This window comes from Marmota marmota, unplaced genomic scaffold, assembly GCF_001458135.2.
Source record: "Marmota marmota marmota unplaced genomic scaffold, marMar, whole genome shotgun sequence".
Classification (NCBI taxonomy): domain Eukaryota; kingdom Metazoa; phylum Chordata; class Mammalia; order Rodentia; family Sciuridae; genus Marmota; species Marmota marmota.
The window spans coordinates 22,024,979-22,039,522 of NW_025999982.1; the positions used below are offsets into that span (position 1 = coordinate 22,024,979).

The 14,544-nt window shown below is 34.8% G+C and overlaps 1 protein-coding gene across 1 annotated transcript in view; it reads right to left on the reverse strand.

The window, feature by feature from the left end:
• The window catches only part of Hmgcll1 (3-hydroxymethyl-3-methylglutaryl-CoA lyase like 1), a 133,623-nt gene that overhangs the window by 93,280 nt on the left and 25,799 nt on the right, over positions 1-14,544 (reverse strand). The window contains exons 2-3 of the mRNA XM_048805735.1: positions 10,688-10,768; positions 10,375-10,482 (exon numbers count right to left, since the gene is read on the reverse strand). Of these exons, the coding sequence (XP_048661692.1) occupies positions 10,375-10,482; positions 10,688-10,768 (189 nt within the window). The remainder of the gene's footprint in view (positions 1-10,374; positions 10,483-10,687; positions 10,769-14,544) is intronic.

The following is a 14,544-nucleotide window of genomic DNA, read 5'->3' on the forward strand; positions in this document are numbered from 1 at the left end:
TTTCATTAGTGTGTAGATTTTAAAATATAACATTTATCTATTGTCTAATGTGATTTTGAAGATATATTACATTTTTTTAAATTTTTATTGTTGGTTGTTCAAAACATTACATAGTTCTTGACATATCATATTTCACACTTTGATTCAAGTGCGTTATGAACTCCCATTTTTACCCCGTATACAGATTGCAGAATCACATCGGTTACACATCCACTGATTTACATATTGCCATACTAGTGTCTGTTGTATTCTGCTGCCTTTCCTATCCTCTACTATCCCCCCGATATATTACATTTAACATTAAGATTTATTTCTCTTTTTAATCCATATTACCTCTAGATTTTCCAGCAACCTTATCTGACAATTGTAGATTGATATGCATGTATCTAAAACCAGAAAAACTACTTTTATTTTTAAAAATTACTTAAAAAGTGAAATTCTTTATAAATATCAGCAAAATTCATATCTTTTAAAATCATTATCTATTTATAAAAACTGGTATGATGTGTTTATTTATCATGCTCAGTATAGAAGGGTCATGAATTCTTAAAAGTCAGTTCTACTCAAACATACTCAAAACTGGTGAGCAAATTGGACCACATTAACACCCTACTGTTTTATATTTTAAACCAGGTTTTGAGTAATGGATGTGATTTTTCAAGTGAGCAAGTTGTAACTATGTCACATTGGAAGGACTTTAGTTCCCCCTCAACTAGTCCTTTGGGCACACTCTGTGTCTCCCAGAGTAGATTGCATTTAAGTGGCTTAGCAGGAGAGACATCAATGGAATGAGTTTCTGCTAAAATAAGATCAACAAACTCAGAGTCCTGCAAAAAAAAGACCATTAAAATGTCAGAGTCAAGTCTTTCTAGGCCAAATGGACCTTTATTTGGCTCAACATTTTATACAATTATATTATACAGAGCTCTCAAATGTTAGTGCATCCAGATAGCTCTACTAGGGACCAAAGTTTAAGAAAGTTTTGGTCAGAAACAAAAGTGGAATTTTAATGTAGTCCAAGTGACTTTGAAAATTTAGTTATTTTTTTAATGGATAAACTTATAGAAAATTTGATGAAAATAATAAACTCAATAAAATTGAATAAAAGATGAAATAAAATATTTTATTGTAATATTTTGCTTTATACTCTTACAAATCAAAGAACAAAGAAAACCAATTTGTTAGTCAACATGTAACTGATCAAACAAATTTATTGAAAAGTAGTTCAAGCTTGGCATAATGAATCTTTTAATATATTTGTTTTTAGCCTAATGTGAGAAAAGGCCAAAATAAATTGAAATTACATGTTCTTCTTGAAAAAAAAAATCTAGCCAATAAAATTGCTGGCATTATTTTTTTTAATTATCAGCTTTGCTTTTTCTTTGATATGGTAGTGGAACAGAAAAAGTCACTGTTAAATGCTGAGTAGTACCAAACAATGTTAACAACACATTTTTTTCTTATTTTATTGTATACTATCCTTAAACAAGTTCAAAGACAGAAAAAAAATGTTTTCCCACCTGCCAAACTTTTGTTCATATTTCCATATCATGATGTAAGAGAAGCAAAGGGTATTTTAAACTTTTTTGAATATACTTCAGGCAATTGCTTGTGAAAACAGTAGCAGGGATAAAATTATACAATGCAGCAGCTTTAAAATATCGCATTTCAAGTTAATTATTGCTTTCAGCCAAGCATGATAGTGCACACTTTAAATCTCAGTGACACAGGAAGCTGAGACAGGAGGATTGCAAGTTGGAGGCCAGCCTCAGCAACTTAGCATGGCCCTAAGCAACTTTGTGAGACCCTGTCTCAAACTAAAAAATGAAAAGGGCTGAAGATGTGGGTTAAGCACTCCTGGGTTCAATCCCTGATACCAATAAAATAAAATAAAATAAACTTAATCACGGCTTTAAACTCAGAAAAGATGAAGCAACATCCCTCTCTTTTCTTGATCAGAGAAATATAGAAATTTAGATCATCATTGTATGTAGAAATGTAGTGAGTCCCAATACTATATAAGTAACATTTGCACAGGATATAAATCAACTTTAACACCATAACGTAGACAATGTCTAGTTTAATATTCAGAATACACAGTTATTTTCATTTAAAAGGAGAAAATTGAATATTTTGATGCACATTTTAATGTCACAACTTAAAATAATGCAGGGTCTGTGCTAAGAAAAGATCAACAAAAATCTAATTGCTACTTTTCATTTCTGGAGTACAATAACTTGTGCTCTGAAAATAAAACGCCTTCCTCACATTTTTTTTTTCTTTCAAGAATAAGTAGGCAAAACCTAAATAATGTAAGGCACTGAACTGAGTCATGTGTCATATGTGAGACATGAGAGGTAGGTTACAGTAGATTTTCTGTATCAGTGTCCATCCAAAGTTGGGACATTAATGACCAGGTCTCATGTGAAAGACATAGCTTCCGAAATACATGGAAACCATTTTTCCACAGCAATTTGTGCAGCAGTGTGTGCTCACTGTTTTCCGGATATGTTGCAGGGGCTGTTGGGTAAAAGAAAGAAATTGCAAGCTCTCACTTTGGCCCTTTACTTTCTGGCTTTTTCCTTCTTCCTTTTCTGGCAGAAGAGTTATTTCCCCTCCTGTAGTATTACCCTCTCTAGTTTGAGCTATTTGTTTGGAAATAGGTGTACAGGAAAAGCCTGGCTTCACTTCTGGACAGAAATAGTTATGAAGGCACATGCCAATGACTCTCCTTCATCAGTTTCATCCTAGGTCTACCTTAACTGTAGATGGGGATGAGAAAAATGCAGAGGGTCCTTGATGCAGGTTTTCACTCTCATGTTGTCTACACAATACCTCTCCCTCAAATGTTCAACCCAATCCCATTTGAGGGAAAGCAATTTTGTAAAGGGAGTTGGTAGGAGCACTGCTATTATGTGTTCCATCTAATTGAGAGGCTACCTGGCCTCATTTCAAAAGCACTGGTAATCATGGCAGCATTAAAATATGTATTGCTTGGAATTTAGGCATTTCAGAATGCAGAGCTTGTTTCTCTATAAACTGTATTTATTCTTTAATTATCAGTAAGAAAAAAAACCCACATAATTAGGTTAATTACTAGGCCATTTAAAAAAAGATTTTAAAAAGTGACCTTGAGCCACTTGCCCTCCTTCCAGAATGCCACACTTCAATCAAACAGTGGTGCCCTGCTGGCTGTGGTGGCACAGGCCTGTAATCCCAGAGGTTCAGGAGGCTGAGGCAGGAGGATCACAAATTCAAAGCCAGCCTCAGCAAAAGCAAGGTGCTAAGCAACTCAGTGAGAATCTGTCTCTAAATAAAATACAAAATGGGGCTGGGGATGTGGCTCAGTGGTTAAGAGTCCCTGAGTTTAATCCCTGGGACAAAAAAAAAAAAAAAAGGTAGTGCCTTTATCCTCCCTTAGGCTTTGGGTAAGCTTTGTCATTGTTTCTCCTAATAGATCATGGAAAGGTAATGCTGTATAATTTACAAGGCTTGATTGTAAAATGAATACCACTTTCGCCTGCCTCTTGGAGCACTCATCTTTGGGACTCTGAGCTGTATTATTAGATATCCAAAAAGAACAAGCTGTGATAAAGTCCAAACTATCCCATCAGGAACCTTGTGAAGAGTCTCTGAGAACATGAAGAGAGGTGCCCAGCCCGTCCCCATTGCCCCATCCACTCAGCCCCATCTGTTCAGCTCTGACTGCCATCTGTCTATTAGTACCTGAGAAAACTCTAGAGTGCCTAATTGAGCTATTCCTGAATTTTTTATCTACAAAAAAAAATGAATGTTGCTATGTTTAAAGCCACTAAATTTTGGAATTAAGTATTATACAGACAATAAGAAGAACCTGATCAATTTTACTAGCTCCCAGGGGTATGTGGAAATTGTACAGATTTGAAAACACACATACACACACACATGTGCACTAATACAGAATATAAGTCACAAGCTATATACTCAGTGGACAACCTTTGCACCTGTTGAAGCAATCTGAAGGGTCTACAGTTCATTCTGTTAAATATTAGGAACAAATTGAGGTGACAAATAGTATATGCTTATTTTCTGCTTTCTTGAAGAACTAATGTATTTTATCTACATGAATGTAATTCTTATAGCAGAATTTCCCCCAATAATCATCTAAAGTCATTTACAAAAGCACTTAGCTTCTTCAGTCCTTCCTTGGGACCCAATATTGAACAAAAAACATTTATCTGACATGCAAGAAATTCGGTATGCTCAAATAGTTTGAAAAACAGTATAATATTTAGATATAGCTTCTAAATAAAATATACAGTTAAAACTCTTAATATAAAGATTTTTAAAGGTAACAGAATTATTATGTGCACCTGGACTTGAACTCATAGAAAAAACAAAAATATGAACTTCAGGATATTCTTGGTGATTAGAAATGGTTGGTTCCTGAGGCTGACTGAGGTCACTAAACAGATCCATCTCTATTATACAAATACATGGAAGGTCTAGAGGTAACAAGATAAGACAGTGACAGGTCACAATGCAGCTTTGACCTCCATGGCAGCATCTTAGTGGGCATTAGAAAATAGTGTATTAAGCAGATAATTTAGTATTCCAAATCAAACTCCTTTGGAGAAAATTTGGGTCAAGTCTTGCTCCCTTTCGGCCAATGTCCCACCACTCCCTCCCCTCATCTGATTAAAGGGATTCCTGTAACACCAGAAAATAGGTACCAAGATCCTGGTAAATTTCACCAATATCTTTTGTATATTGATGGCAGGGCCAACTTCCCTGGGCTATATAATGCACTGGAACCCTCCAAAATGATTCAGTTGCTCGGACAGCTAGCTGTGTCTTATAAGCAAACAATCTGGGGCTCTCTGACTTCTTTCTTTCTCACTCTCATTCTTTCTTACACACACACACACACACACACACACACAAATATTCTATTACATTATCAATTTCCTCTCTTCCACACACCCATGTTCTTCAGAAAGGGCAAAGTTAGAAACGACAGGACAGGACTTGTGAGCAGAAATTACAGCCTCCTGCATCTCATCCATGCAAATTTAAACCTGAAACCAATAAATGTGCTTTCATTGCCAATAAAGAACTAATTGTACTACACACTAAAAGGAAAATAAGGAAAAGTTTACACATTCCTCAGGCTAACTAACATGTGCTTAGGCCATATTTACAGTGTTAGAATGATCTGTAAATAATTGTTACTTTTCCTTCTACTTTTATCAACCTAATGCATTTCTAATCCTGCTGTTAAAACTTTACCTATTTAAATAGTTGAAAATTAATTAATCAAATAGTTGAAAGTTAATTAATCAAGGATTAAGTATTTATGACTGAGCCTTTGCATATGGAATACATAAAAATAGGATGTTAGATACATTTAGCATATTCTTGGTTTTAAATGAATGATATTCCATTTAATCACTCATATGAATGAAAAAGTGTATGTCAAATGAGTAAATTAATGATGAATGTAAAATTCTAGATCACTTTTTAAAATTACTCCATTTATAACAATTTAAATACCATAACTACTAACACATTCCAAAGTTATAAGGAGCCTATCTATTTTTATAAACAGGTTTTATTCTCTATTGTTATTGCATATTCCATAGAAGTAAAGGGCTATCTGGACTTGTTTCAAATTCTCTTACATTACATGTCACTCTAAAGAAACTTTTTTTCCAGATAAGTTGTAAAGAACATGTATTTTTTAATGGCAGGTATTTTATCATCTCTGGCCATTTAGATTATAGGTGTGGAATCCTGTTTTATATGGCACCCTGCTACCGTGGAAATTCTCTTTTAGCTGTTTCAGTTAGAAAGTCTTTGCCAAACAAAACAGTAGGAGGGAAGCTGTAAAAAAAAAAAAAAAAAAAAGCCTCAAAATGCTAAAAAAAGAAATAAGTGAACAAGCAACAATGTAAACACAAACTAGAGTAATATTCCCATGACCTACATTTAGTAGGAAAAAAAAGAAAAAACATAAGATGCAGAGAATATCTATTTAAAACAACGTACATTTGCCTTTAGAAACAAATTTATTCAGACACTTTTATAAATAAGCTATTGTACTACAATAATTATGTTAAAAAATCTCAGACCTCAGATATTATTTTAAGGTAAATGTGTCTGGTCTATGATTTTCTTCTGAAATGAGAATGATATAAAATTTTAAAAGAAATTTTTTTTAAAAAGCAAGCTCACTGAAATCTAAATAGTCCAATTGTACAAATAGATGATCCTCAAGATTGCCTTTTGAAAATCACTCAGTTTGTTATGTAGAAAGTGACTGGTATGACTTAGGAAGATGAGTTCCATATCTTAGATTCAGACTCAACTGCTTTTTTGCAGACATGTGGTTCATTTACATCACTTCTTTTTGGTTTGAAATGGATATAACCAGATGAACATTAAAATGAAATATATCATAGTACGGCCATTGTGAAAAACACTGTGACCATGTACTCCAGACTCTGGATATTCACATTCAAGGACCATTTGTGTGTCCTAGTAGCCTCCTAACAACCCCCCTGTGCTGCAGGCACTACTGCTGGGATTTCTGAGGTTCAGAGATGTTAAGTTGCTTACTCAAAGTGCAAGGCAGAATGCAAACAGGGACACAGTTTTAGACGCATTTCTCCTCACCACAGCTGTCCTCTAGAACTATGTGGGGGAATCCAACCACTTATTTGATAATACCTTGAGCCTAGAAAGAGCTCATTAAATCTCAATAGGTTAAGTCACAAATTCAACTCACGACCAAACTCAGAATAAATCATATGATTTTATAGTCCTATCACATATATCTATTTAAGGGAGGCCAGGAGGCATTTTCCACTTACTGCTCACAGGAGACTGCCTTTCCTTTTCTTTTGCCCATCTTTTCTCTTTTGTAGGTGTGCAAGAAAAAGTATGGCCTTTAGAAATGATTCCAGGCTCATCTTTTTAAATGCCCTCATAGATGGGTCTGAAGAATAACCCATCAGTCAATGTTTACTTTTGCATAATAACAGAATATGACCATGAGAATCATTGTCAGGAAGAATATTTTATCTTCTGCTGAGGGGGAAAAACAATCTTGAAGAGGATTAGCAAAAGTTGGTATTTGAAATATTCATTGGTTAATATTATCAAGAACTGTCCTCTTTCCTAATCCTAATTATAAAGTTAAACCAGCATATCATGTGAAGTGAGCACAGACCAAAAAAAAAAAAAAAAAAACAGCAACAACAACAAATATCAAGTAAATTCATAGAGACTTACAGATGGAAAGGATTTTCACTCCCTTACAAACAATGACAGCTAGTGAAACAATGAGAATTTTGCAAAATAAAACTCTACAGGAAACATGCCTAGAATAATCAACCTACTTGTTTACCTAAGGGAAATATGTATACCCTTAATTATGTAGGAATAAATACATGAATAAAAATGAGTCACTTGCCCATACCAGATAACTGAAAGTAATACTTTATTATTCTTTCAGTCTGATTCCTTATTCATTTCACAATAATTTCTTGTGCACCTACTTATTATATCCCAAGCACTGGGGATACAATGATAAATAAAACTCCTGATCTTCATAATGCTCATGGTCTAGGTAGTAGACAACTGGAGAATATTTATAAAATACAAAGTGACAGTGGGATAGAGGAAAATAACTGTTTTGAGGAGAAATAAAGATAACTGAAAAGTGACACATAAGTGAAAACCCCATTGCAGATTCTGTTACCTCAAATGCATTGTAATGAAAAGGACTTTAACATTTTCACATCATTCTGTAATAACTGCTTAAAAATGAAGAAATTTAGATGAAAAAAACAAGTGTATATATAAATGGGTAGGACATGAAAACCAGGAACAAGGAGCAGTTTGGTTTAGCAAGATCTTCAGTAAAGTGAAATAGAGTAATGAAGTTAAGGCTGAAAAGAAAAAGAGGCTGCAAATGGAGGACTTGAATAGCAGACCAAAGTTTCCAGGCTCTTTCAATGGGGAGAAAAGAACTTAGAACGTGAGGTTGCAAAGGCTGATATTTCTGAACAATTACTGTAGACACAATAAGCAAAACATGGACAAAAGGGAGAGACAATGCTTAGGAACATCATTTATGGTCAATGAAAGTCTTGGTTACTAATATGAGATTGAAAAAAGAGACTATACCGGGGAATAAGAATTCTAAGAGTCAATAATTGTTATCAACTGGATGTTTGAATCCTCCCAGGATTCATGTTGAAATCTTAAATTCCATTGTATTAGGAGGTGAGGCTTGGGGAGGTTTTAGATGATAGAGGATATGATGAGATCAATGTTCTTATAAAAAGAGACAAGAGAGAACTTGCTTCCTTCTTCTTCTGTCCAACATATGAAGATACAATAAGACTGCTATGTGCAAACTAGGAAGTAGGTCTTCCCTAGATACCATCTCTGCTGAAATCTTGATTTTGGACTTCCCGGCCTCCAGAACTATGATAAATCTTTCACCCAAGCCATCAAAACTAGGGTATTCTGTTATAGCAGCCCTGACTACAATAGCAATTGAGTGAATAAAAAAGAGAGTCCCTTGAAAATTAAAGTCCAAGATTCCAAAGGGAACACTTCATATACAGCAGGGTGGACACTGTGAGCTTGATTTTGAGCCCAATGAGTTTGAGGTGCCAGAGACACCTTCAGGTGAGATATATTAGAGATGGTAGGATTACAAGTATTGATTTGCACTCATCTTAGAGGTGGGTGTTGATATAGGAAGGACAGTCAAAGAAGAGAGCATAGATAGAAGACAGCACTAGAATCAGAATCTGAGAAGAACCTGAAACCCAGTCAGTGGTCATGAAAAGATGTGAGAGAGGACAGGAAGAGAGTATCTAGGGGAATAAACTAAACGAAAGAATAGAGAATAATGGAAGCCAGGGAGTGGGATCAGAAATAATCAGTGAAATTAAGTAATGGGGAGAGACTCTCCATGTTGGAGAACAGGCCCTGGATTAGGAAAGGAAAGGGCTGTCCTGGTTGCTAAATGCTACTTGTGTTTCAAAAACTAGAATCCAGGGGCTGGAGATGTGGCTCAAGCGGTAGCGCGCTCGCCTGGCATGTGTGCGGCCTGGGTTCGATCCTCAGCACCACATACAAACAAAGATGTTGTGTCCGCCGAAAACTAAAAAATAAATATTAAAAAAATTCTCTCTCTCTCTCTCTCTCTCAAAAAAAAAATACTTTAAAAAAAAAAAAAAAAAAAAAAAAAAAAACTAGAATCCATTCTCAGAATCAAGGACTGTTGCCAAATACCTGAAAACTCTGGATAAAGCTCTATTATCTTATCAATTCTCCAGAGAAGACTATGGATGACTTTCCTCATCTCATCTTTGATGAATTTCATGTCTTATCTCTAGCAAATGTAAGCATTGAAAGAATCAAAGTTAAGGGAGCATATAGCTATTTCTCATCCTTTAATATGAAATTCTGTGGGGCAGTTCAGGCCACTTATCATCATTTCCTTTTATCAGATGAAAAAAATAAAGCCTAAAGTTTTTTTTTTTGTTTTGTTTTTTGTTTTTTGTTTTTTGTTTTTTTTTTTTTATGAAAGCTTTAACATCCTAAGAAATATTCAGGTTATTTATAAAGTAAGTCATAAAATGATAAATGGAAGGCAAGTACCTAAATTTCTATTTAAGAGCTTTAACTTGGACTCATTACATTGGTCCATATGTTAGTGTGGGATTAGTACTGAGTTCCAAGGTAGATTTTAGGATTCAATTCATATAAATAATTCCATCAAAGGGGTTTTGCTTTAATCATATCAGGGCATAGCTAATTCTCTGTAATAGTATGGAAAGTTAGTGTTTTAGTCAGCTTTTTCATTGCTGTAACTAAAGGACCCTACTAGAACAACTGTAGAGGAGGAAAAGTTTATTTGGGGGCTCACAGTTTCAGAGGTCTCAGTCCATAGACAGTAAGCTCCATTTCTGGGGGCTCAAGATGAGGCAAAACATCATGGTGGAGAGTGTGGCAGGGGGAAGCAGCTCACAGGATGAGCAGGAAGCAGAAAGACTCCACTCTCCAGATACAAAATGTATATCCCATAGCCATGCCCACAGTGAACCACTTTCTCTAGCCACATCCCATCTGCCTCCAGTTACACCTAATTAATCCCATCAGAGGTTAATTCACTGATTAGGCTAATGCTATAACCCAGTCATTTCTCCTCTAAACCTTTTTGCATTATCTCACATATGAGCTTCTGAAGACACCACATCTAAACCATAACAGTTAATAATTACAGTCAATTATATCAGGTTAATGTTTATCAGAGTATTTACTAAATAACTCTTGTTAAATTAATGGTCTAATTAAGAAACTGAATTTAAATACCTGTGGCACCCATTTGGAGGACACAAAGCTGGTTACTTCTATTACAGACAAGCCAGTTTGGGAAAGTCGATTGATAAATTCAACTTTTATGTCTGTAGGAACTATAACCTATAAAAACATAAAAAGTTAGTTTATAAGTAAAGTCACTTGGGGTCTATTGTTGACAAACAGAAATTCACTTCCTAACTGAAAAGAAATGTGATTTATAAACTCAAGTAGCAAGTGAAAACAAACATGTCTTTAACATCCTAAGAAATGTTGATATTTAAACTGAGTGTTTGAAATACACTCAGTAAAGCCAATATAAACTTACCTTTTCATTCTGCAATCCATCCCTAGGCCCAACTTCTACTATTTTAACATATTCAGGGAGCCCAGATAACTGGGATGATTCCTGAAAAGCAAAATATAAAGACAAGAAAAATATAGCATTTAGATTGTCATACTTTCTTATTTAAAAAGCTAAACAATTATACTATATTAAATAAAGCCTCATCCAGAAAGCAATAACAGTAAGAAATCAACATAATGATACAATCTAAATACCCTACTTATATTTGTAACATGAACTCATATTTTTATAACTGCTTGATATTTTATGATTTAAATTCAAAAGAATAATTTCTAAAAATAAAATTGTGAAATAAGGGATTCACTCAGGATCTAAAGAGAAAATCTGTTGAATCATTCTGCATATAATTATATCACCTTTTTAAGAAAGATTTCTTTTTTAGTTGTAAATGGGCACACTACCTTTATTTTGTTTATTTATCTTTTTTAATGTAGTGCTAAGGGTGGAACTCAGTGCCTCACACATGCTAGGTGAGCGCTCTACCACTGAGCCACAGCCTCAGCTCCTAGATCACATTTTTGTTAAAATAAAAGTTAAGCCATTGTTATTAGCAGATATCTGCCACACAGAGTCATACCAGCTGCCACCTGCAATTCCCTGAACTTGAGTGTAGATTTGGTATTTTGGCTCATGCACAGAAAGATAAGGTTAGATATAAAAGTATGCTATTTGCTTCTCTGTGTCACACAACAGAGCTACCACACAAACACTGCTTCCTGATGGACACTCTCCTATTGAACATAAGCCTCAATAACGTCCCAACACCCCAGCTCTAGCCCATTGTAAGAAATACCTTGTTCTACCTTATGCCCAACTCTGAGGTACTAAATGGGCTGGTTTCTGGAATTTCTGTCCCTAGACTAGGCAGGATGGACCTAGTTTAAAAGAGGCATCTGCTTTCTAAATATATTGATTTAAAGGTTATTATTTAATATAAGAAAAAAACAGAAATAGCCTGTTTTGTATCACAGTTTAAATGACAAAGAAGCTACCCTTTATAGACTGTACCAACATAATCTCTTCTCTGAGTGAAGTGTTGGTAACTCATCATTAAGTTCTTCATATGGATAGTTGATAGAATCAACCCAGATTCACAAGACCTGTACCTTTCATCAGTAAAGACAAATTCAAGCTGATCAATTCATCTTGTCTCACTTTGTTCTTGTGACAATAACTGGCATACAATGGTGAAGTGGCTGTTTTGGACACAGGATGCAGTTTTTGTCTATAACAGAAAAAGGCTCACTGGCCCTTTTAGTGTTTAAAACTCTTACAGGCTTTATTACTATTCTGTGTTAATTCAGTTGAAGAACCCAGATGGTCGCTGATACAATGTTAACAGACCATCCTCTACAATTTCCCTAAAATGGGGCAATTTGTTAACAAAAATTAGCCAAGAAGGAAGACAACTCTCATTTCTGCATCTTCTGTGAAGGTTATGATGCATAAAATTAACAGGAGGGTGTAGAGTTGAGAGGGGAACATGAGTCCTCTGATTTAGGTTCAGTTCTGAATGGTAGTCGTGAGACCATGCCTAATTATGGAGTGCCTATAATGTCAACCCAGCAATAAAGAAAATGTATGGCATGGGAATATAGTGTAAAAGAGAGACACTCATTTCTCTTTCTAGTCCTAAAATGGCAGCAATGAAACAAAATCTGAAACAAAACCAGGCAGCCTTAATACATGTGGTCTCATTATTGATGGTTGTTTCACAAAACTACATTTTCAACAGCAATTAGCTTGCAGCATACATGGACAAAGAGTATTTCTGTGTTTAATGGAAATTTTGACCCAAAGAAGGAACATAGTGTTTTTTAATTCTTGTGTACAATGAGTACAATTAAAGAGCTGGGTACATTTCTCTGCATCAATGTGATAAATTTGGATAATTATTCACAGGTAATATGAAGAAAACCAACACTATGGTCATTTAAGTCAAAGCTGAATGTGTGACCATTTGATAGGATTTTAGATTCTTCTTGAATCTAATGCTACTCTTCAGTCTTTCTAGACAGTTTGAATTAAGCTAGTGACCAAAGATATTCCCCAATACAATCAACGGATCATTATTTATGCACAGTCTGTGTCACAGACTGCAATAGGTGCTGGGTGTATGCCAAAATGTAACGAGTAATAAATGGACCAATTAGATAGAAGCAGTACGAGATGGTAAGGAAATCACGGAAGATGGAGTATCCGAGAAGAGGCATATTCTATGTTCTGATGAGAAGATTATGAATTTGGGTATTTATTTATTTATTTATTTATTTTAAACTTAGGTCTGGGATAGTTTGCACTCACAAATAGCCACATTGAAATTATGTGCAATTGTATTTACTTGTGTGTGTGTATGTGTGTGTGTGAGAGAGAGAGTGTGTTTAGTGCTGGGGATTGAACCTGGGTACTGTGTATGCTAGGCAAGTGCCCTACCACTAAGTTACACCCCCAGCCTCATGTACTTATACAACATGAGGGATTTTACATTAATCATTATGTGTGAATCTGTGGTAGTAATGCTTAGAAAGAGATCACCAAGAAAGGGCTCTCATATCACACATATTTAGTTAATATATGTTAATGTCTGGTGGGTTGTATTTCAGTGCTGCACTTTGGGAATCTCAGCATTTCCTATTGGCAGCAAGCATGCCTGCCTTTGCTCCAGATGGACATACTATATCTTCCAAGGCAATCTGCTAGATGAACACCCTTGAAAGATAATCAAGAAAAGGCATTCAATGCCATGCTACTAAGACATGCACATATGCAAGACAACAAAGAAGAAACATTTTACAACAATTACCACTATTAATACTCAAAAATATTTGTTTTCCTCAACCAAAACTCTAATACATTATCCAAGATTTCATGTGTAATCTACTCAGAACCACTTCAGATAAAATTAAGTAATTTAATTTCTATAATCCCATAATACTTGTTAGAAACATATATTTTTAAAAATATCTGCAAATACTTCTTGCTTGCCTCTCTCTCTCCCTCTATTTCTCTTTTATTATGGGCCCATTTTTAAATGAATGAATTATAAATAATAAATGAATTCATACCTAAAACTTAGATAAGTAAGGCTAGTCTTTCATTTAGCGAGTACATTAGCCAATGTTATAATAGTTAGTAGGTATTTGAAAGGAATCAGACAAACAAAAATTCTTGCCCATAGCTAGTGAACATTTTAGTGGCACCTGGGTCTTCATGCTACTTTGAGACAGGAATGAGGGGGTACTTTATCTATACACTGAACATGAGTGAGTTCTAAGTTACAAGGAATTGAGGTTTTAAAATATTCGGCCGTAGAAGTTAGTAACATAGTCCTTAAACAGGTCTATATTCTAAAGTTTATTTTTATAACAGTAAAAGTCCTGTTACTGAGCTTAGTGTATCCTGTTCAGTGTGCAATACAGTATATGATACTAGTCGAACACAAAAGATGCATTATCTAGAGTGAGGAGTTCAAAAAGCTGTGTTATACAGCTGAGTGTGTGCCCACATTTGGCATCATATTTCTAGTGGTTCACTTTCATAGAGCAACAATAAAAGAAATACTATCTTGCATTTATATGTTGTATTTTTTCCAAAGAACTTTTCTATCTCCATTTCATCTGTGAAGCCACCCTATTAGTAAGGCAGAAATGAAAGAGAGATTAAATGACTTTCTAAGTTTACCTTGCTAAATTCCTTGGCTCTGATTCTAGTTTTCTTTAAGATGAGATTAAATACATTGTCAACTATTGAATTTTGCTTGAAAAAATAGTAATGAACCTTACTTTTACATAAAATGTAAGTGTTCTGCTTTATTCACA